This window comes from Symphalangus syndactylus, chromosome 4, assembly GCF_028878055.3.
Source record: "Symphalangus syndactylus isolate Jambi chromosome 4, NHGRI_mSymSyn1-v2.1_pri, whole genome shotgun sequence".
NCBI classification, from domain to species: domain Eukaryota; kingdom Metazoa; phylum Chordata; class Mammalia; order Primates; family Hylobatidae; genus Symphalangus; species Symphalangus syndactylus.
In genome coordinates, this window is record NC_072426.2 from 112,972,206 (window position 1) to 112,994,766 (window position 22,561).

At 43.1% G+C, this 22,561-nt stretch overlaps 1 protein-coding gene across 1 annotated transcript in view; it reads right to left on the reverse strand.

Moving 5' to 3' along the window:
- Nucleotides 1–12,728: 12,728 nt before the first annotated feature.
- The window catches only part of SETD7 (SET domain containing 7, histone lysine methyltransferase), a 66,203-nt gene continuing 56,370 nt past the window's right edge, over nt 12,729–22,561 (reverse strand). Inside the window, exon 8 of the mRNA XM_055275955.2 lies at nt 12,729–16,485. Within this exon, the coding sequence (XP_055131930.1) occupies nt 16,317–16,485 (169 nt within the window). The 3' untranslated portion in view covers nt 12,729–16,316. The remainder of the gene's footprint in view (nt 16,486–22,561) is intronic.

The following is a 22,561-nucleotide window of genomic DNA, read 5'->3' on the forward strand; positions in this document are numbered from 1 at the left end:
AAGTATCAGCAGTGTTGATTTCTTGTGAGGCCTGTGAGAGAGAATATGTTCCATTTCTTGCCTGGCTCACTGCAGCCTCGACCTCCTGGGCTCAAGCGATCCGCCAAGCTCAGCCCCCTGAATAGCTGGGAACACAGGTGCATGCCACCATGCCCAGCTAATTTTTAAATTTTGGTTTTTTTTTTTGAGATGGAGTCTTGCTCTGTCGCCCAGGCTGGAGTGCAGTGGCGCCATCTCAGCTCACTGCAAGCTCCGTCTCCCAGGTTCACGCCATTCTTCTGCCTCAGCCTCCTGAGTAGCTGGGACTACAGGCGCCTGCCACCATGCTCGACTAATTTTTTTGTATTTTTTTAGTAGAGACGGGATTTCACCGTGTTAGCCAGGATGGTCTCGATCTCCTGACCTCGTGATCCGCCCGCCTCGGCCTCCCAAAGTGCTGGGGTTACAGGCGTGAGCCACTGTGCCTGGCCAATTTTTAAATTTTTTTTGGTAGAGATAAGGTTTCCCTAGGTTGCCCAGGCTCATCCCAAACTCCTGGGCTCAAGTGATCCTCCAGCCTCAGCCTCCCAAAGTGCTGTGATTACAGGCGTGAGCCACCATGCCTGGCCAGATTTTTTCCTCTTTTTCGTGTGTGTGTGTGATGGAGTCTTGCTCTGTTGCCCAGGCTGCAGTGCAGTGGCGTGATCTCGGCTCACTTCAACCTCTGCCTCCCGGGTTCAAGTGATTCTCCTGCCTCAGCCTCCTGAGTAGCTGGGAATAAAAGCGTGCACCACCATGCCTGGCTAATTTTTGTATTTTTAGTAGACATAGGTTTTCACCATGTTGGCCATGCTGTTCTCAAACTTCTGACCTCAGGTGATCAATCGGCCTCAGCCTCCCAAGGTGCTGGGATTATAGACGTGAACCACACCACCCAGCCCAGATTTCCTCTTCTCATAGGGACGCCAGTCATACTGGATTAAGGCCCATCCTGATGACCTCACTTTAACTTGATTACCTCTGTTGAGGGCCCTATCTCCAAACAAAGTCACATTCTGAGGTACTAGGGATTAGAACTCCCAATATCTTTTTGGGGGGGCAGGGGCACAATTCAGCTAATAACACATCTCCCTCTTTTCTTACTAACAGAACCCTGGTTTCTTTTTGCCTGGCCACATAGCCCACTAGATAACCAGTTCCCAGCCTCCTTTGCAGCTAGGTATGGCCACATGTCACAGTTCTGGCCAAAGAGATATGAGCAGGTGCTTGCCAGGGATTTCCAGGGAAACTTTGCTTTCCTGTAAAGAGGCCCACCCTTTCCTCTGGTTGCTTCCTCCTCCTCTGTCCATGGCTGGCATGTGGGAGGGAGGCTATAGCACTGGCATGGATGCCTTGGCATTCCAAATGCTCTGGAGAACAGTGTCCTGCAGCTACCACACCAGCTCAGGCTACTTACCTCATGACTTTGCTGAGAAAAATAATCCCCACTGTTCAGGGGATTTGGGTACCTGTAGATGAATGCAATTCTAACTGGAAGAACACTTGAGGTGAAATATGGAAGAGACTTGGGGACATTGGGACTAAAACTTTTGGATGACGATTGCACTATCCCTGTTTAGGGATTGCCCTTGTGGTCAGGGAGCGATTTGGGGCCCACTCACTGCCCCGGCACATCAGTCCTTCAAGGAGAACTTGCTGGGAGAGCCTGAGTTAGTGCCTTTCTACCAGCCTTTAAACCTGCCCCAGGGGACAACACCCTTTTAGGGACTTAGTGAAAAATGGGTGCACCATGCAGATGTCATTCCTAGGCAACACCCTAGGAGTGGCAGAGCAACCAAAGAGAAGGAACTGGGGTCCCAGATGCTGTGCTGCTACCATCACAGCCCCAGACAGTTATGCTTGGACCAGTAAGTGAGTCAAGTAGAAGACTTCCATCTTGTTTGAGCCAATGTTATTTGGGCTTAACTAATACCTCATCTAAGTTATCCTAGAAAAGTACATCTAGCTTCAAATTGTTAAAATTTGTCAGTCTGTGAGAAAATTGATGGTATACAATTTTACTACTGTATGAAAATATATGTGTTAAGTCTATTATGGAACTGGTATACGTTAGGGATCTCGTCTAGCTCATTTAAGAGGAAAGGGACTGGCCGGGCGCAGTGGCTCACGCCTGTAATCCCAGCACTTTGGGAGGCTGAGGCGGGCGGATCACGAGGTCAGGAGTTCGAGACCAGCCTGGCCAATATGGTGAAACTCCGTCTCTACTAAAAATACAAAAATTAGCTGGGCTAATTAGTGGTAGTGCACGCCTGTAGTCCTAGCTACTCGGGAGGCTGAGGCAGAAGAATCACTTGAACCTGGGAGGTGGAGGTTGCAGTGAGCCAAGACCCCACCACTGTACTCCAGCCTGGGTGACAGAGCGAGACTCTGTCTCAAAAAAAAAAAAAAAAAAAAAAAAAAGAAGAAGAAAGAGAGTTAGAGAATTTGGGGTAGCTTATGTTATTTTTAGGAGGACCTGGGCCCAAAATTTGGGTGCTACAAAGACAGGAACAATAGTAGCCAAGATAAATGCCCAGATGTTGTAGTAGAAAGTCCACTGTCACCACTATCTCTCCTTAGCACCTGTGACACTCAGGACTGGCCACAAAATGTCCCCAAAGCTGTCCCAGAAGTACTGAAATCTTCCAACATCACACTGGAAAGAAAGGCCATTCTCCCTGTGACCCTCTCGCTGCTCACTTCCTAGAACTGAAGCTGCAAATATATCTTGGGAATGACAGGTTTTATCATCCCAGGCTCTGCAGCAGGAAAGCACACTAGAAGAGGATGGAGAGGCGTCGAGTAAGCCAGTCAGCATCTGCTGCAGAAAGTGATACTACGCCTCTGAAGCTCTTCACTGGGAAACACAGCATACTGCTATTTTCATGCATTTCTGAAGTACTTCTAAAGTGTGAACTAAAAAATCCTTGCTAATTTGGTGATTTGTTATATTTTCATAAACTCCTTATGCAAATGTAAGATTAGTAATCGTTGCCTACTTCTGAGAGTGTATTCTTCCATTGTACATCCAAAGGCGCTATGGAGCACACATTTTTTAATTCTGAAAACATTGGGAACTTAATCACGTAGGATAAGGTGTATGACCAGCTAGACAGGGAGCCACTCCCTGAGCCTTTTTCTTCCATCCTCTTCTGGCTGAACACCCTTTCCTTTACGACGTTCTCACCTTCAGAGGCACTTGATTCCTGAACCCATGTTTAGAGCCTCAGCTTTACCTCTGAATTCCTGAATTGGCTGCTGCATGTGGGCCATTTTTCTTTTGCAGTATCTGTGGACCACTCAAACATGTAATTTAAAATGTATAAATGGTGGGGCACAGTGGCTCACACTTGTAATCCCAGCACTTTGGGAGGCTGAGGTGGGAGGATCACTTGAGCGCAGGAGTTTGAGACCAGCCCAGGCAATAAAGAGAGACACCATCTCTACAAAAAATTTAAAAATCAGCTGACTGTGGTGGTCTGTACCTGTGGTCCCAGCTACTCAGGAGGCTGAGGTGGGAGGATCGCTTGAGCCCAGGAGATTGAGGCTGCAGTGAGCCGTGATCATTCCACTGTACTCCAGCCTGGGCAACAGTGAGACTCAGTCTCAAAAAAATAAAAATAAAAAATAAAATAAAATGTATAAACTCAATCTTCCTCGTTAAATTTATTTTTCTTCCTGTGTTTCCTCAAAACCTCCAGCTTCTGTTGAGGCTTCCCTTTCCCCAACTCCCACATCTAGTCTCCTACCTGGATCTATCACTTCCGCTGCCTTTGACCCTTGCTTCTGTCCTCTCTTGCTGAGAGGCAGAGGACGCCGCGCTTAAACTGCGGAGTGAGACCACAAAGAAGCTGAATCCCAGATGTTCTTTTTTTTTTTTTTGAAATGGAGATTTGCCCAGGCTGGAGTGCAGTGGTGCAATCTTGGGTCACTGCAACCTCCACCTCCTGGGTTCAAGTGATTCTCCTGCCTCAGCCTCCTGAATAGCTGGGATTACAGGCATGTGCCACCACGTCCAGCTATTTTTTTGTATTTTTAGTAGAGACGGGGTTTCATCATGTTGGCCAGGCTAGTCTCGAACTCCTGACCTTAGGTGATCCGCCCTCCTTGGCCTCCCAAAGTGCAGGGATTACAGGCGTGAGCCACCGTGCCTGGCCCAGATGTTCTTTTTTAAACAAATTATTTTATTTTTTATTTTTTAAGAGACAGTCTTGCTCTGTTGCCCAGGCTTGAGTGCAGTGGCATGATCTTGGCTCGCTGCAACCTCTGCCTCCCAGGTTCAAGCAATTCTGCCTCAGCCTCCCAAGTAGCTGGGATTACAGGAGTGTACCACCACACCCAGCTGATTTTTGTATTTTTAGTAGAGATGGGTTTTTGCCATGTTGGCCAGGTTGGTCTTGAACTACTGATTTAATGTGATGCGCCTGTCTCAGCCTCCCAAAGTGCTGGGATTACAGGCATGAGTCACTGTGCCCAGCCTGAATCCTAGATGTTCTAACAGTCAAACCTCTCCATGCTTCAATTTCCTCATTTTAAAAAAGGGCTGACACTAACCCATGGGGTTATTGTGAGAATGAAATAATATGTGTAGTATCTAGTGTTGTGTAACAAGCTTCCCCAAAACTGAGTAGATAAGACCACAATTATTGGTTGTCTCGCTGCTGTGGCAAGGCAGGAGTGTGCAGGCAGTGCAGGCTGGAGGTCTCTCCTGAGGTTGCAGTCTTCCGAAGGCCAGGTGAGGACGCAGCAGCTGGGGCAGAGCAGCCGGCACTCCTCGGGCATCTCTCTCTCTCTCTTTCTCTGTGCTGCTCCGTATGGCAGCCTCAAGGTAGCAGGACTTCTTACATGGTGGCTGCAAGCACCCAGAGTAAGTGGCCCAAGATAAACCTGCAAAAGCCCTGGGACGTTTTCTAATTTAGCTCGAAGGTCACTCTGTATCCATGCAGAACAGCAATCGCAAAATCTTGCTTGGTTTTAAGGGGAGGAGATGTAAATTCTGTAAATGAGAAGCCCATCAGAAAACCTGTGGACCTTTCTACAAACTATCGGAGGTGACTATGAAGATGTTTTGTACTATTTGGATGGTCCACTGTTTATCTCATGATGGAGTAATTAAAAGACTTACTAAACTGAAAAAATGTGCTACACATTTTTTTCCCGCAGATAACCGATCCAAATTGTTGACCATTTCTTTCTTTCTTTTTTTTTTTTGAGGCAGAGTCTCGCTCTGTCTCCCAGGCTGGAGTGCAGTGGTGCAATCTCTGCTCACTGCAAGCTCTGCCTCCCGGGTTCACACCATTCTCCTGCCTCAGCCTCTCGAGTAGCTGGGACTACAGGCACCCACCACCACGCCCAACTAATTTTTTTGTATTTTTAGTAGAGACGGGGTTTCACCGTGTTAGCCAGGATGGCTAGTGTTTGAAATATATTTCATGCTAAGGAATATGCTACCTTAATAGTTATTTTTAGATAAACAATCTATCTCTTCCTAGTGGATGTTTGGAAATGTTTTCATCTGATGTGTTTTTTTTTTCTAGTCTGTGACACCTATAAAAATTCTCCTACTCAAGCATTTTAAGAGTTAGAATTTTCCATCCTGTTTAAAATTCTTCCAAACTAAGACTAGGCGTTGGATCTTTTTGTTAAAAATATAAATATAATGCTTAATTGGTTTGCAAGAGCAATTTGGGGAGATGGCAATCTAGCAAGTGAATTCCAGTATAAACTTCTGCATAACTTTATACTGAAGTTAAACTTCAGTATAAACATACCACCTTCTGCATAGCTGGTAGGTGGAATTGAAAACTCTGGATCAGAGTTTAACAAGCCTGGCTGATGATGCTTTTGTTCGTTTTGGATCTGAGGATCTTTGTAAGGTCATTTGTTTTCACCATTGATAGTTATTAAATGCAAGCATCAACATAAACTGCATTTAGAAACAACCTTCACCTTGCTTCATCATGAAGTAGTAAATCAGAACTTTCAAAATAATGAAGCATATTTAATTTCAAAAAATGACTTTGAAAAATATTATTGGATGGGTGCAGGTGTGCAGTGGCTCATGCCTGTCATCCCAGCACTGTGGGAGGCTGAGGTGGGAGGACCACCTGAGGTCTGGAGTTCAAGACCAGCCTGGCCAACATGGTGAAAACCCGTCTCTACTAAAAATACAAAAATTAGCCAGGCATGATGGCGCACGCCTGTAATTCCAGCTACTTGGGAGGCTGAGGCAGGAGAATCGCTTGAACCCGGGAAGCAGAGGTTGCAGTGAGCTGAGATAGTGCCACTGCACTCCAGCCTGGGCAACAGAGTGAGACTCTGTCTCAAAAAAAAAAGAAAAGAAAAAGAAAATATTATCAACAAAATAGGCTGGTGTATCTGTGAATAAACAGGTTTTTTTTTTGACTGGTAAGTGAAAAGAAATACAAATTATTTTAAAAATTTATTTCATCCTCATCCTTTTAAATTTCTATTTTGTAAATGTTTCTTAATCTACTAGCTCATACGGTTTGTGATTATAATTTTAGGTGAACCAATGAACATGCATTGGAAGTGCTTGCTGAAACACTTTTTCTGACAAGGGTGTGATCTAAAGAGTGTCAGTGGTCTGTACAACAGCCCTTTACAGAGGGACAGTTGTGTCTTCTTCAGCTTTGTGGCTCCATGGCTTCATGGCCTCTTTGCTGCGTGGGAAGAGGCTGAGACAGGAGCCACTGCTTGAGGATTTATATAATACTAAGCATCTTCCCTTTGCTCCAGTCCCCCTAGAGTATTCTTGTGGGGAAAAGGAGCACCTAGCCTTGTTAATTCTGCTTATAGTAGCCTTCATTAGGTTGAATAGTCTCCACATCTTTGTGGTCAGTATCTTGTAACTGAATGTCACTTGTTTCCTACACAATAATTCTCTTCCCCAAAGTGTTTTCCATCTGAAAATCACTCATATCCTGAAGTGTTCCTCTTGATTCTTTAACAACTTGGCTCCAAGAGGTTCACAAGAGGAAAATGTTCCTGATATGATGGGTGAGTCATGATTTGTGAAAATGAGCAATTTATGCCTAGCATAGTGCTATGGCCAAATTGCACTAAGACTTTGCCTAGAATATGTGTCTTCTGAGAGTTTTGTCATATGATAGTAAAAAATTAAAAGTCACTTTGGGCCAGGCGCGGTGGCTCACGCCTGTAATCCCAGCACTTTGGGAGGCCGAGGCAGGTGGATCACGAGGTCGGGAGATTGAGACCACGGTGAAACCCCGTCTCTACTAAAAATACAAAAAAATTAGCTGGGTGCAGTGGCGGGCGCCTGTAGTCCCAGCTACTTGGGAGGCTGAGGCAGGAGAATGGCGTGAACCCAGGAGGCGGAGCTTGCAGTGAGCCAAGATCGTGCCACTGCACTCCAGCCTGGGCGACAGAGTGAGACTCCGTCTCAAAAAAAAAAAAAAAAAAAAAAAAATTTAAAGTCACTTTGCTTGTAATGTCTCTGCTAAGCTTAAGAAAACAAAGCTGCATTTGAGAGGCTGAGGCAGGCGGATCACGAGGTCAGGAGATTGAGACCATCCTGGCCAACATGGTGAAACCTCATCTCTACTAAAAACACAAAAATTAGTTGGGTGTGGTGGTGCATGCCTGTAATCCCAGCTACTTGGGAGGCTGAGGCAGGAGAATAGCTTGAACCAGGGAGTCAGTCAGAGGTTGCAGTGAGCTGAGATTGTGCCTCTGCATTCCAGCCTGGGTGACAGAGTGAGACTCTGTCTCAAAAAAAAAAAAAAAAAAAAAAAAAAGAAAAAGAAAATAAATCTGCATTTCTGAATTTAAAAAATACAATGATCTTAAAATACTGAATTCCTCATCTCTTCTCTTGTATCATGATAGCAAACAAGATCCAGTTCTGCCAGCTGCATCTCAGCCAAGACTCCTACAAACAGCTGAAGCTCTCTCTCAGCCTCAGTTTTTCACCTGCAAAGTGGGGATGGTAACAAAACCTGCTCCCTTTTAAGCCTTAAGACACTTAACTTATTATCAGATTGACTTATACCAATTAAATCCTCTTAGAAACATAAGGAGGACTTCATTCTGCAACTGACAAACTAGTTTCTGATACAAACTTCTGTACTTCCTATTGTATTTTGTGTTATCTCTCATTATCCCCAATTTACTGCAGCCAGAACCTTATACGGCCTTGAATGATTTCTAATTAAATACCCTCAATTTCAGATATACTCCTTAGCAAAAACAAAATAAAAGTCAGCAGATTCTCCAAACGATGTGCCTCAATCTGGAGTTTCTGACCAGTTTTGCTCAGAAGATGTCCTGTTACCTTCTCAAAGATGATTTCCACCATGAGTGACACATTAAAAAGCTACACAGGCAGAAAAGCGATGTCTCCCAGAAACCGCTTTCACCTTTCTCTCTTTCTTCCCCTCTGAGCCTCAGGACTTCTCATTGCCGTCCAGTTTTTAGAACTTGAACCACAGAAGCTGCCTTAGTGGGGAGAAAGTGCTGGGCTTAAGTCAGTTTCTATTTCAGACGCCATGCACTGAAAGCTATCTCCTGTCCTCGGCAAGGCCTCTACAGGCAGCTTCTGTACCATGCCTAGGACAAAGGAGCTTTCAGATGGCCTATAAAAATTTTTGAGACCTGAAAAAAAAAAAAAGAATTGACCCCAAAATATGAAAATAAAAATGAATAAAACAGAATTAAAGAGCATTTAATTAAATGTCTGCAAACTAAAAATTAATGCTAACATTAGTAGTTGATAAAATGTTAGTATTCATAAAAATATAATGTAATTATATTTGAAAACAATTAGTGGATTATTTTCCTTCAAAAGAGTTCCCAAGCATGTACTATGCTTGCTAAGAAACTATAACTGATTGCAAATTAAGTGGTTTGATTGTAGCTAAATTATTTCAGAAGTAAAATTATCTTTTAAAAAATTTTCTGAAAAACCTTAGGGTACCATGGGTGCATTTCAATATAATTGATATGATTATGACCTCTAAAAGAAGGAGTACTTGGAAATTTGAATACTGGCTGCATGTTAGATGGTATTAGGGAATGATCGTCAATTGTCTTACTTGTGATAACAGTATTGAGGTTAAGTGGGAGAATCTTAGGAGATACATATGGAAGTATTTAGGGATGAAGTGTCCTGATGTCAACAATCTGCTTTTAGATGTTCTGCAAAATAACAGTAACTATACGGTGAGTGGGAACTAATTTCCTTAATTCTGCTCACAGTAGCCTTGAATATTTATAATAATCTCCACCTCTTCACAGTCAGTATGCTCTATTTGAATGTTATTTGTTTTCTACATAATCATCCTTTTCCCCAAAGAGTTCGCCATCTGAAAATCACTTAGTATGTCAGCTACCTACTTTCAAAAGGTTCTGCAAAATAATAATAACAAATGTGTGTGAATGCTTATGTGTACATATACTATACTACACACACACACACACACACACAGAGAGTAAATGTAGCAAAATGTTAACAAGTGCTTTGAAAATGATAATAAAGCAGGTAACAGGCTACAGAATGTTGGAGGCTGAAGGGCATTATTTGGATATTATGGTCAGAAAAAGCCTCTTAGTAGGGTAACAACTGAACCAGATCTGAATGAAGTGAAGGAACAAGCCCCACTAAGATTTAAAGGTAGAGTATTCCAGCTCAGGGAGGCAGCATGTGCAAAGGTCCTGAGGCAGGACTTCACAACACTTGATATTATCCAACTAAATGATGTTTTGTTAATCTGGTGTGAGTAAAATGGATTCTAATGATTTTAGTTTGTATTTTTCTGTTTACTAATGAGCAACTTTTCATTTATTTGTTAAATTCTGGTAATGTCTTTGTTTTCTTGAATTTCTTGTCAGGTCTTTTATTTTTCTGTTGGGTTCTTTGTCTTTTTCATACTGATTTGTAAAAGTTCTATATGTTCTGGATATGATGCCTTTGCCAATCATATGTGAGGCAAATATCTTCTCTCTGTTTATAGATTGTCTCTTCACTCTTTTTACAGTGTCTTTCAAAGAACAGATTTTTTTTTTTTTTTTTTTGAGATGGAGTCTCACTCTGTTGCTCAGGCTGAAGTGCAGTGATGTGATCTTGGCTCACTGCAACCTCCGCCTCCTGGGCTCAAGTGATTCTCCCGCCTCAGCCTCTCAAGTAGCTGGGATTACAGATGCCCACCACCATACCTACATAGTTTTTGTATTTTTAGTAGAGATGGGGTTTCTCCATGTTGGCCAGGCTGGTGTCGAACTCCTGACCTCAGGTGATCCACCTGCCTCGGCCTCCCAAAGTGCTGGGATTACAGGTGTGAGCCACCATAACTGGCCAGAACAGATGTTCTTAATTTTAATACAACTGAATTTATTGATAATTTCATTTATGGTGTGTGCTTTTGTGTCTTGTTTAATAACATTTTTCTTACTCTGAAGTAAAAAAACTGTTCCATCTATATGTTATTCTAAATGTTCTATGGCTGTATTTTTCACATTAAAAAATGAAGTCTTTAATCCACCTACAATTGATTTTTATATAGTATGAATTGAGGATCTAATTTTATATTTTTTACATGAATATCTAATTGTCCTGACACTATTTATTAAGTCACCCACTCTTTCCCTATTGAACGATAGTGACCACTCTATCATCAATGAAGGCTCCATATATGCCTGGGTCTGTTTCTGGGCTTTTTCATTTAATTGGCCTATTTGTCTGTTTCTGGGCCAGTACTACACGTCCTTAATTCCTAAAGCTTTCTATCTTGATATTTGATAGGTCAAGTCCCACATCTTGCTCTTCATCCACAGTTTTGGTAATTCTTGGGCCTTTGTTATTTACCTAAATTTTAGATTTAACTCATCAAATAAAAAACAATGTTGGGATTTTGACTGGAATGCTTTGAATTTATCAGTCCACTTAGGAGAATCAATATCTTAACAATGTTGAGTTTTCCTGGCCAAGAATATGGTAAATCTTTCCATTTATTTACATTTTCTTTAAGTCTTTCTTTCTTTTTGAGACAGGGTCTCACTCTGTCGAGTGCAGGGGCCTAATCATAGTTTATTGCAGACTTGAACTCCTGGGCTCAAGTAATCTTCCTGGCTTAGCATTCCAAGTAGCTGAGACTATCAGTACATCCCACCATGACTGGCTATTTTTTTTTTTTTTTACTTTTTGTAGAAACAGGGTCTTGGTATATTGCCCAGGCTGGCTGCAAACTCCTGGGCTCAAACAATCCTCCCACCTCTGCCTCCCAAAGTGTTGGGGTTAGAGGTATGAGCCACCATCCCCTGCCTCTTTAATGTCTTTCAGTGAAGTTTTATAATTTTCTTCTTAAAGGGTTTGATTGACTGAATTCTTTCTTTTTTGAGACAGTCTCGCTCTGTCGCCCAGGCTGGAGTACAGTGGTGTGATCTTATCTCATCTCACTACAACCTCTGCAGTGTTCAGGCGATTCTTGTGCCTCAGCCTCCCGAGTAGCTGAGATTACAGGTGTGTGCCAGCATGCCCGGCTGATTTTTGTGTTTTTAGTAGAGACAGGGTTTCACCATGTTGGCCAGGCTGGTCTGGAACTCCTGGCCTCAAGCGATTCTCTTGTCTTGTCTTCCCAAAGTGCTGGGATTACAGGTGTGAGCCACTGTGCCTGGCCAATTTTTATATATTAATTTTGTATTGAAGAACCAAGTGAAACATTTATTAATCCTAATTATTGGAGATTCTTTTTGGTGTTCTACAAAAATTATATCACCTTCAAATAAAAATAATTTTTTTCATTCTTTCCACCTCCTATAAAGTTTTTACATTTCTCTTGTTTTATTGCACTGGGCAAGATGTCCAGCATGTTATTAAACAAGAGAGGTGACAGCTGACATCCATGTCTTGTTCGTTATCTAAAGTAGAATGCTTTTGACATTTCACCATTAAATATGATGTCTCCTGTAGGTTTTTAACAAATACTGTTTTTTTCTGCTTTTTCTTATTAACCACCCCTCTCCTCCCCAGCCTCACCCTGCTTGTTTGGAAGTTATATAACTTTATTACTCTGCTCCATACTGGGGCAGGGGCTTAATATAGTATCTCATTTAATCTTCACAATAACCTTTATGAGACAGGTATTATTGCTTCTCTTAGAGAAGTTAACTTTACTAAAATAATATTGCTAAAAGAAATAGAACAATGGAATACAGCAAGAATTTAAAGCCAGGCTTGTCTGATTCTGCAGCCTCTGCTCCTCTCAGAAACCTTTGCTGCCTAATGCTTGGGTTAAAATTTATCCAATACAGGGAACCTCAAAGGAGATGAATTGTAGCAGGCGGAGGTGGAATAGAGAAGGTGGGTAAAGAAAGGAAGTGAAAAGAAATGGAAATTCATATGGACAATGAGAGCCACCTCACCCCTGGCATGTGATTTTGAATTTGCAGGAAGCAGGTATGTCACCTTGACTAGGCCGCCTTCTCCTCCACATGCCTTCTTCCAAGACCTCCTGAGGTGTCTGTAGCTGTGGCAATCCAAATTGCTATTGGTTGATAATGCAGACACAGCATTTTCCGCTACTTTCTGCTCTCATCCAATCACAATTGCCCCCTTCCCTCCCTCCCTCCCTCTTTCTTTCTTTCCTTCTTTCTCTTTCTTTCTTTCTTCTTTCTTTCTTTCTTTCTTTCTTTCTTTCTTTCTTTCTTTCTTTCTTTCTTTCTTTCTTTCTTTCTTCTTTCTTTCTTTCTTTCTTTTTCTTTCCTTCCTTCCTTCCTTCCTTTTTTCTTTCTTTTCTTTTTTACCACCAAATTGGCTCCTCTGATTGCTTTTTCCTGGAAGTCATCCACCCATCATGCAAATCCTGTGTTAACACTTGTTATTCCCATTATGCACTCATGTTTAGCCTTGCATTTCCTTTGATGAAGAGGAATAAATAGGAGATGGAGATTCATAGGGAAAGTTCATTCTATTTTATAAATATTAAACAAGCATCCCTTATGTTTCAGGCACTGTGTAAGGGACTAAGGATGTAGCAATAAACAAGACAGGCAAAGCTGTTCCCCAGTGATGCTTATATTACAGTGTTAGAAGACAGACGAATAACGAATACACAAAATAACTATGGATTAGGGATAACAATGAAACAATCTGGGTGGTAAGACAGCAGGTAAGTCAAGGAGGCCTTCTGAGACATGAGGGTCGAGGAGGGCAACTCTGATGAGGGCAGTGTGAATCAAGGGCTGAAGGGTGACAGAGAGAAGCTATGCAAAGAGCTAGAGGCAAACAGGCAGAGGAATCAGCAGGTATAAAGGCCTGGAGCCAGGAAAACACTTGGCAAGTTTGAGGAACAGAAGGTCTGGCTGGAGTACAGTGGGTTGGGGAGAACGGACTGAATGATACTGGAGAGGGAGCAGGAGACAGTCCATTGTAAATAGCTTGGCTTTTATTCTAGCTGCAATGGAAAGCCATTGAAGTGTTTCAGCAGGGTGATGGCAAGATGTGCTTTACTATTTTTTTTTGAGACAGGGTCTCACTCTGTTGCCTAAGGCTGGAATGCAGTGGCACAATCACAGCTCACTGCAGCCTTGCCTTTCTGTGCTTAAGTGATCCTCTCACCTCAGCATCCCGAGTAGCTGGGACTACCGGCATGTGCCACCAGGCCTGGCTACTTTTTGTATTTTTTGTAGAGACAGGATTTTGCTATGTTGCCCAGGCTGGTCTCGAACTCCTGGGCTCAAATGATCCACCCATCTTGGTCTCCCAGAGTGCTGAAATTACAGGTGTGAGCCACTGTGGCTGGCTGCTTTACTGTTTTACATTACTTTGGTTGCTTTGGGAAAAGTGACTTGGAGGGTAAGCAATGAAGGCAGCATGCCAATGGACTCTATTTCTTATACATAACTTTTCTGGAGGCTCACTCAGTGACTGCCTGCCTCCCTTGCCTGACCTCTCGTTGGCCAAAACTGAATCTGGTGGCCAGCCTTAGCTGCAAGAGATCCTTGGAATGTAACTATTTTAGGCACAGGAAGACAAGGGGAACATGGCTTGTGAATGTCTTTTGGGTAGGCAATCCACAGTATCTGCCACTAGGGTCATCTGCACTGTATCTGAAACAAGGCTGTGAAATAGACGAGGCAATTCTTATTTGATTAATTTATAAAGGGGGAAGATGATTAAAGAGCACAAAGATCATAGGTAATAGAGCAAGGGCTTGAGTCCAGATCTTTTCATCTCAAATTGAATGTACTCTCTCACTACCTTTCATTACTCTAGGCCCTGCGATGCCTGCAATGAACTGATCCTGGTCACACATGTCCTGCTGTGTCTACTGGTGAACCATTCTTTCAACTCTGTCTTCAATATCCAGCATACCTGAGCAATTATTATGACTAAACAGGCACTGGGAGGATGCTAGGTTATTGAACCTAACTTTAGAATAGACAGGAGCCTTCTAAAATATGGGAGGAAAAAATAAATCAATAAACAGTGTCTTTTGTTACACTAGGAAATATTGTTCCAACAAGCACAATGATAAAGTGTAGAGCATGTACCCCAGGGGATATGAAAGACACTCCACTGGAGTATGGGAAAAGTATTAGAATTCTGTGTTTGTAAGGCCAGAGATGATATCAACATAGACACAGAAGTTCAGTATTATTAATGTCTCATACATAAATTGATACTGGATGTTGGACAGGCACATGCCTTATGCCTATGGAATTCAGGAATTCTGATTCTACAGCATGGAGTGGTTAGCAGCATCCTCGAGGTTCACTCACTTTCATGGATTATGATGATATGAGTTTATAAAGAGCTTGGTTAAGTGGATTTACTATAATATTATCTTAAGTAGGAAACTATAATTCTTTTTAATGAGCTGGGGAATGCACATGAAATTCTACGTAGAAAAACAATGTTTAATCGTGAGAGATATATATGTAAACATTATATATAATGGCACTATAGCCAGAATATGACATTATAGATTACAAGCAGTAAGTATTTAAAGTGGACATATTTTTCCAGATTAATGCACAATCTCTTTTGTTCATTCTTTTGTACGTTTTTCCTTTAACCAGTTTGGATGGAAATCTCTCCAAGTAATATCATTTCTACTGTGAAAATTAAATGAATTAACTAATGAAAAGTACCCAGTTCAGTGCTTGCTGCAGAGTAAGTCATTCAATAAATTACAGCTATTGTTTCTCCAGAAATTCAAGGAAGGCAACCACAAGCTGATGGGGTGTTTATTCACCTGGCTGTCTTCTTTTAGAGGTTACATCAGAACACATTCGTTACCTTGGAAAATTTTCCTCGGCAATCAGAGAATTGCTTAGTGAGTAGGAAATCAGAACCAGGGGCAGTGTTAGTCCACTTCCACACTGCCTTAAAGATACTACCGGAGACTGAGTAATTTATAAAGGAAAGAGGCTTAATTGACTCACAGTTCTGCATGGCTGGGGAGGCCTCAGGAGACTTACAATCATGGCAAAAGGCAAAGAGGAAGCAGGCACCTTCTTCACAAGGCGGCAGGAGAAAGAGAGCAGGGGAAACTGCCACTTTTAAACTATCAGGTCTCATGAGAACTCCCTCACTATCATGAGAACAGCATGGGGGAAAACACCCCTATGACCCGGTTACCTCCCATCAGATCCCTCCCACCACATATGGGGATTACAATTCAAGATGAGATTTGGGTGGGGACACAGATCCAAACCATATCAGGGAGTTTTCAGTTATATAAATGTAATGTTTAATGATCTCTGATATATCCACTTTATAATAGGGATTAGTTGCCAGTGGGGCCAGAAAATTCAAGAAGGGTGATTGCTTGGGCAGAGTTAGGTAATGTTTGCCTCTGTGACACTGTTTTTTGGTACGTTTATACCTAATAACCTGGGTTTAAAGCTTTTTTGTAATTTTTTATTGTGGAGATTTCAAAAACATATAAAAACACACATATAAGATCATGAACTCGTACTCATCACCCAGCTGAAATCCTTACCAGCATGTGGCCAGCCTGGTTTTATCTACACCCACACTTCACTTCCCTTATCGCCCATATTAGCCTGAAGAAAATTCCTAATATCCTGATTGTTTTAAAAGATATTTTATCTAATCAAGTCCTGCTGGTTTGAGGGTCTTTTTCCCCGCTCTGGTGACTTTATTTATTGATTTCTCCCGCGGGACTTATTAGGTATCTCTTTTCAGATCTTAAAATGGCTCCCAGAGTGCGATTTTGAGTTCTTCAGGGAAGCCTATGTTCTGACAATTGCCATTATCGTTAGGCAAAGCACACTCCATTCGCTTTTATCTTTTCTTAATTACTCAGGAACATCATTATGAGCATCAGCCCTTGGGCTGCACTGTAAAGAGGAATGCCAGCTTTTCTGTGTTCTACCCAGGGCGCTTGATCCAGGTGTGGGATCTTTGGGAGTGGAGCCCCAAATCTGCATCTTTTACACATTCCCAGGTGATTCTTCTGGCCACTGAAATTGGAGAAGCAACAGGCTGAGAACGTTTTCAGAGATTATTAAGGCACATAGATCTCAAGCCATGGTGTTGAAAAGCCAGAAAGGAGACTTTTAGAAACTCAGCTGCATTTTTCTAAATCTTCTCCATCCTCTGTCTTTTGCTGGCTCTGACTTTTCACTGGGTCAGAGGCTCTAAGGCTGGAACCTGATGTTCCACAGGGACTGTGTTATGGTTGTTCTTCTACAGAGTAAAGTGCATGAACTGAAATAGCTATTGACTGCTCAGAAGTCACTCAGTCTCAGGTTTCTGGCTGTGTTCCACATAGCTGTAGGTTCTGTAAATCTTACCTAGATAAGTTGTGTTCCTGTACACACACACACACACACACACACACACGAGTCCGAGTGCTATAATAATTCTGATATGTAAAGAAATTTCAGAGGCCAAGCACAGTGGCTTACGCCTGTAATGCCCAGCCAGTACTAACGATCTTATAACCCATGTTTTACAGATAACTGTGCTCTAGGCAGAGAGAGATTTTAAAGAGCTGTATGACACAGAAATGTTTCTGTTTGTTTTAAAAGATAAATCAGTTTTGTTCAACTTTGTTTATTGTAGGTGCCAGAAGTGCTATTAGCCCTCTTGAAATTTGGGCTCATTTAAAAATAAAGTCCGGGTGCGGTGGCTCACGCCTGTAATCCCAGCACTTTGGGAGGCCGAGTGGGCGAATCACCCGAGGTTGGGAGTTCCAGACCAGCCTGACTAACATAGTGAAACCCTGTCTCTACTAAAAATACAAAAATTAGACGGGCATGGTGGCAGGCGCCTGTAATCCCAGCTACTCGGGAGGCTGAGGTAGGAGAATCGCTTAAACACGGGAGGCGGAGGTTGCAGTGAACCGAGATTGCGCCATTACTAAACTCCAGCATGGGCAACAAGAGCGCAACTCCGTCTCAAAAAAAAAATAAAATAAAATAAAAAATAAAAAATACAAAAAATTTAAAAAGCCCTGGAAGTGGTGTCTTAATTTAGCTAATCAAAGTTCAATCTGATGATAGGAAAGAACATCAACCGAGTTTTCATGGTTTTTTTTTTTTTTTAGATGAAGTCTCTCTCTTGTCTCCCAGGCTGGAGTGCAGTGGCGCAATCTTGGCTCACTGCAACCTGCAACCTCCGCCTCCCAGGTTCAAGCGATTCTCCTGCCTCAGCCTCCCGAGTAGCTGGGATTACAGGCGGCGCCTGCCACCACGCCCGGGTAATTTTTGTATTTTTAGTAGAGACGGGTTTTCACCATGTTGGCCAGGCTGGTCTTGAACTCCTGAGCTCAGGTGACCCACCCGCCTCGGCCTCCCAAAGTGCTGGGATTTTTAAAATGTGTTAAATCATCCTTTCCCTAGAGATGTTTGTTTTACAGCATGTCAGAAACAGTATGAGAATAAATCCTCACCACAAGAGGGAGCTGGACCATGAAGAAATTAATGGGTTGTTTTGGAAATAGAAATAAAAACTGGGGAAGTGCAGGAGATTTACGGTAAGACCATCAGTATCATCAGTGGTGACCGTTATTTGCACTAAGTGATTACTTCATTCTTTCAGTTGCTCAGATCAAAAACTGCGGAGTTCATCCCTGATTCCTTACTTCCTATTATATTAAAGCATGTCTTTTAATGCTGACGCTTTGACATCTAGGGCCTTGCGGGCTCTGGAGGGACTGCCCCTCCCAGGGCTAGCTGATTCCTAGAGATAGCAAAGGCCTGGCACCTTTCACATGCAACCCAACCAAATCAGCCTCTGTGCCTGCAACCACTTCCTTCCTAGGCCTCTTCCACTCCAAGCCACCATCACCCCAGGGTCAGGTACCAGACAACTAAAGACAGCCGGTACACCCCAGAATCTACTGAAGTTATTCAAGCTAGCCAATCCCAGGCCTGCTGACTGCCTCTCCATTTCTTCCGGCAGACACCACAATACAGGCTCTTGCCCACATTTTCTCTTCACTCCGTCTACCTCTTACTTGATCCTGGTGCTTCCCCATGTGGCCCCTGTAACATGGTGTGCCCCCTCCTCTTGGGAACTGTGAATAACAAACTATTGTTGGGGTTCAGAAAACAATATCCGAAAATGAAGGCCTCAGAGGCAGCCTCAGGAGCAAAGATTTTTCTCTGACTTTCTCCTGCCCTTCTGTCTCTGAGTCCCGTCCTTCCCAGAGGCTGCCTATAGACCCCAAGGCAGATCCTGGCAACCAGAACCATTTTTCCCCAAAGCCAGCCATAAAACCTAAAAATATCACTCTAACTTTCCCTCTGCCTTTCTGTGTAAAATCTGACCATAAAGAAATTATCTCATGCCTGTAATCCCAGCACTTTGGGAGGCCAAGGTGGGTGGATCTCTTGAGGCCAGGAGTTGGAGACCAGCATGGCCAACATGGTGAAATCCTGTCTCTACTACAAATACAAACATTAGGCATAAGAATTGTTTAAACCCAGGAGGCAGAGGTTGCAGTGAGCCGAGATTGCACCACTGCACCTCCGCCTGAGCAACAAAGCGAGACTCTGTCTCAAAAAGAAAAAGAAATTTTCTGACCTACCTTATTTGACTGTAGTCAGAAGACCCCCATTCCAGAAAGGGCCCTAAAGCTGCCTTTGCAAAATTATAGTCAGGGAAATCTGACATAACTGACTATCTTGCTCCTACCAGGCTAACTTGCTTTTCCTCATTCTTGTATGGAGGCCATAATAGTCCTTTCCTTGAACTGGTCCCCTCCTTGTTCAAAAATGGAAATCGAATTTGTAAAGACTAACAAGAGGACACGAGTTTAGAATTATGGTAGTGGCTTGAACTTTGCTAAAGAATAGGCTGAGTTAAACAATGACCTGCCATTGCCAAACTTGTTTTTCTGTAAGTTGCTTTCTGCCCCAGAGTCACAAGATTTATAACTTCCCCAACTACTCTTGTAGATAACATTACTACTGCGAAACCTGAAGAATCAGTCTTTGAGATATTTTTCAGATTTAGCATTTCAGCAGACCCAGAGATGACACCTGGTCCCAAGACCCCCCCTCCCAGGAACTGATTCAGCTGCATGAAGACAGTTTAGACACCCCTGTGATTTTATCCACAGCCAATCAATACTTTCAGTTTCCCAACCCCCTTCCCACCAAAGTACCCTTAAAAATCCCAGCCTCTAAATTCTCGGGAAGGCAGATTTGAGAAATTTCTCCTGTCCTCCTGCTTGGCTGGCCCTGTGATCATTAAATTCTTTCTTCGCTGCAACATCTGCTGTTCTCGGTGCACTGTTGTTTTTTTTTTCAGGGCAGTGGGCAAGAAGAACCCACTGGGTTCTGACAACCCTGCCCCGTGCCTGGAAGAAAGGAATTCATGCTCAGAGAGGCCAAGAAGAATCTAGACAGAGAGGTTTTGCTAGGTTTCCCCACTCAGCCTGTTAGCATTAGATCATGCCCTTTTTGTCCAAACATATTTCATACTACATTGAACCTAAGCATAAAAATGGCCAATTTCCCCTATATCTTTGGATCATCATTCTAAAGGCTCTTGCGTATACACATTAAATAAATGTATGTGCTTTTTCTCCAATTAATTTGCCTTTTGATTTTGAGTTGATTTTTCAGCAAATTTTTGAGAGTGGCATTTGTCTTCTGATCTGTTGGCCTCACCATTCCTGAATAATCAGTGAAATGCCTAATGCCATATCTCAGCACATTCTACTGTTTCTTCCTATGATGCACCCCAATTCAACCACTTCTCCTCACCATGGCCCCTCTGTCCTGCCCACCATCATCATGAACCCCCTGCTTCCACCTTGGTCCCTACTCCCACTCCAGCCTATTCTCAGTACAACAGCCTGAGTGATCCTTTTACACGTGGGAGGAAGATCTTGCCATTCTTCTGTTGAGATCCCTCCAATGAAAGGGCCAACAGCAATTACAATTTCAAAAGCATTTTCAGAACCTGTAGTAAACTAAGTTTAAGAAAGCTGGTGGTTTTTGTTTGTTTGTTTTGTTTTTTTTGAGATGGAGTCTTGCTCTGTCGTCCAGGCTGGAGTGCCGTGGTGCCATCTTGGCTCACTGCAACCTCCACCTCCTGGGTTCAAGTGATTCTCCTGCCTCAGCCTCCTGAGTAGATGGGATTACAGGCACGCACCACCACGCCCGGGTAATTTTTGTATTTTCAGTGGAGACGGGGTTTCGCCATGTTGGCAAGGTTGGGTCTCAAACTCCTGACCTCAGGTGATCTGCCCGCCTCGGCCTCCCAAAGTGCTGGGATTACAGGCGTGAGCCACCTGCCTGGCTGCACCACTGCACCTCACACTCTGAGTTTAAAACAAAGTCCTTAAAATGGTTTTCAGGGCCCCTGTAGAATTTGATTCTCTTCTCTCCCCACTGGCCGCTCCCCTGGCCTCCTGAGCTTCCCTGAGCATTCCCACCTCAGGTCGTGGCTCTCTGCGGCCCCCCTCAGCCTGAAATGTTTCCCCTGGGATCCCCATAATTTGTTCTCTCCCTCAGGAAATGAGGTCTTCCCTGACCTTCCCCCACAAAAAAATAGCACCCCTCTTGGACCTGCACACCTCCTCACCCTCTTTATTCCCCTCTCTTTGTCCCATACCACTTACCCAGGCACATACAGTCATTTACTTGCTTCTTATCAGTTTCCCTCACTAAAATGCAAGCTCCACAAAGGCAAGGATTTTGTTTTTATTCACTGCTGATTTGCTAATGGCCCAGAAGAGGGACTGCTATGCGGTAAAGCTTAAGAAATTCTTGCTGAACTTGGATAAAGCTGGAGGCCATTATTCTAAGTGAAGTAACCAAGGAATGAAAAACCAAAACCCATTATGTTTTCACTTATAAGTGGGAGCTAAGCTGTGAGTACACAGAGGCATTCAGAGTGACAAAACGGACTTCAGAGACTCAGAACGGGGAGGGTGGGAGGGAGCTAGGGATAAAAATCTACATATTAGGTACAATGTACATTACTCAGGTGATAGGTGCACTAAAATTTCAGAATTCACCACTGGATAATTCCTCCATGTAACAAAAAACCACTTGTACCTCAAAAGCTATTGAAATTTTTTTTTAAAAGGTACACAAAAAAACCCTAAATAAATAAATAAATAAAAGTACTCTAGCTCAATCATTCCCACATGTGCTTTGTGCACATCCAGGAAGATATGCCTAGTGATCCCCGCAAAGCCTGTCATCTAAGGGAGAGGCCAGCTAGAAGCTTCACTCATTAAACAATCGAGAACACACAATAATGGTCTGGCAGTGTCCATCCACGTGTGGCAGGGCAGCGGAGACAGGGCAGGTCCCGAAGAGTCAGGCCAGGCTTCCTGGGGCAGGGGCTCTTCACGGGGGACTGTTTGGAAGGAGGCAGGCTGTGGCTATGCCTGGAAAGGTGGCATCCCAGAGCAGGCGGAGCAAAGTTAGTGAGCTCAATCCATGGGTCAAAACTCAATCTTTTTTTCCCCCAGTTATCATTATAGTTTAATTTTACAAATAGAAAAAACTGAGGCACAAAGAAGTTATGTCATACAGCTAGAAATTGCAAGGCTGGGATTTCAACCTAAGACGATTACCTAATTCTCCTAATCATTACAATCTCTCATTCATGCATTCACTCTGCAAGTATTTACTGAGTGCTTACTGTGTATCAAATGTTAAGGATATGTTAGTGAATAAAACAAACTAAAATCCCTGTCTATTATAGAGGGAGGAGAAAGATAATAAACAATCAACATAATATAACTAAGTTCTACGGTATGCTAGAAGGTAATGAGAAGCATGGTGAAAAATAAAGGAGTGTAAACTGGCCTGGGAATGCTGGGGGAGGAGAATGTTGCAGTTTAAGTGGGGTGGTCAATGAAGTCCTCATGCAGCAAAGACTTGAAGGGCACAAGGGCAGAGCCTGTGGCTCTCTGGGAGAAAGACATGCCCAAGAGCGGGGCAAGCCCAGCTCTCCTGGACTGTAAGGGGGTGGGCGTGGTTGGAGTGCAGAAAGGAAGAGGGAGAGAGGATATGCAAACAGTCTTCTGAACCCCACAGCAAATCCTTATTTGCCAGAGAGTAGTCG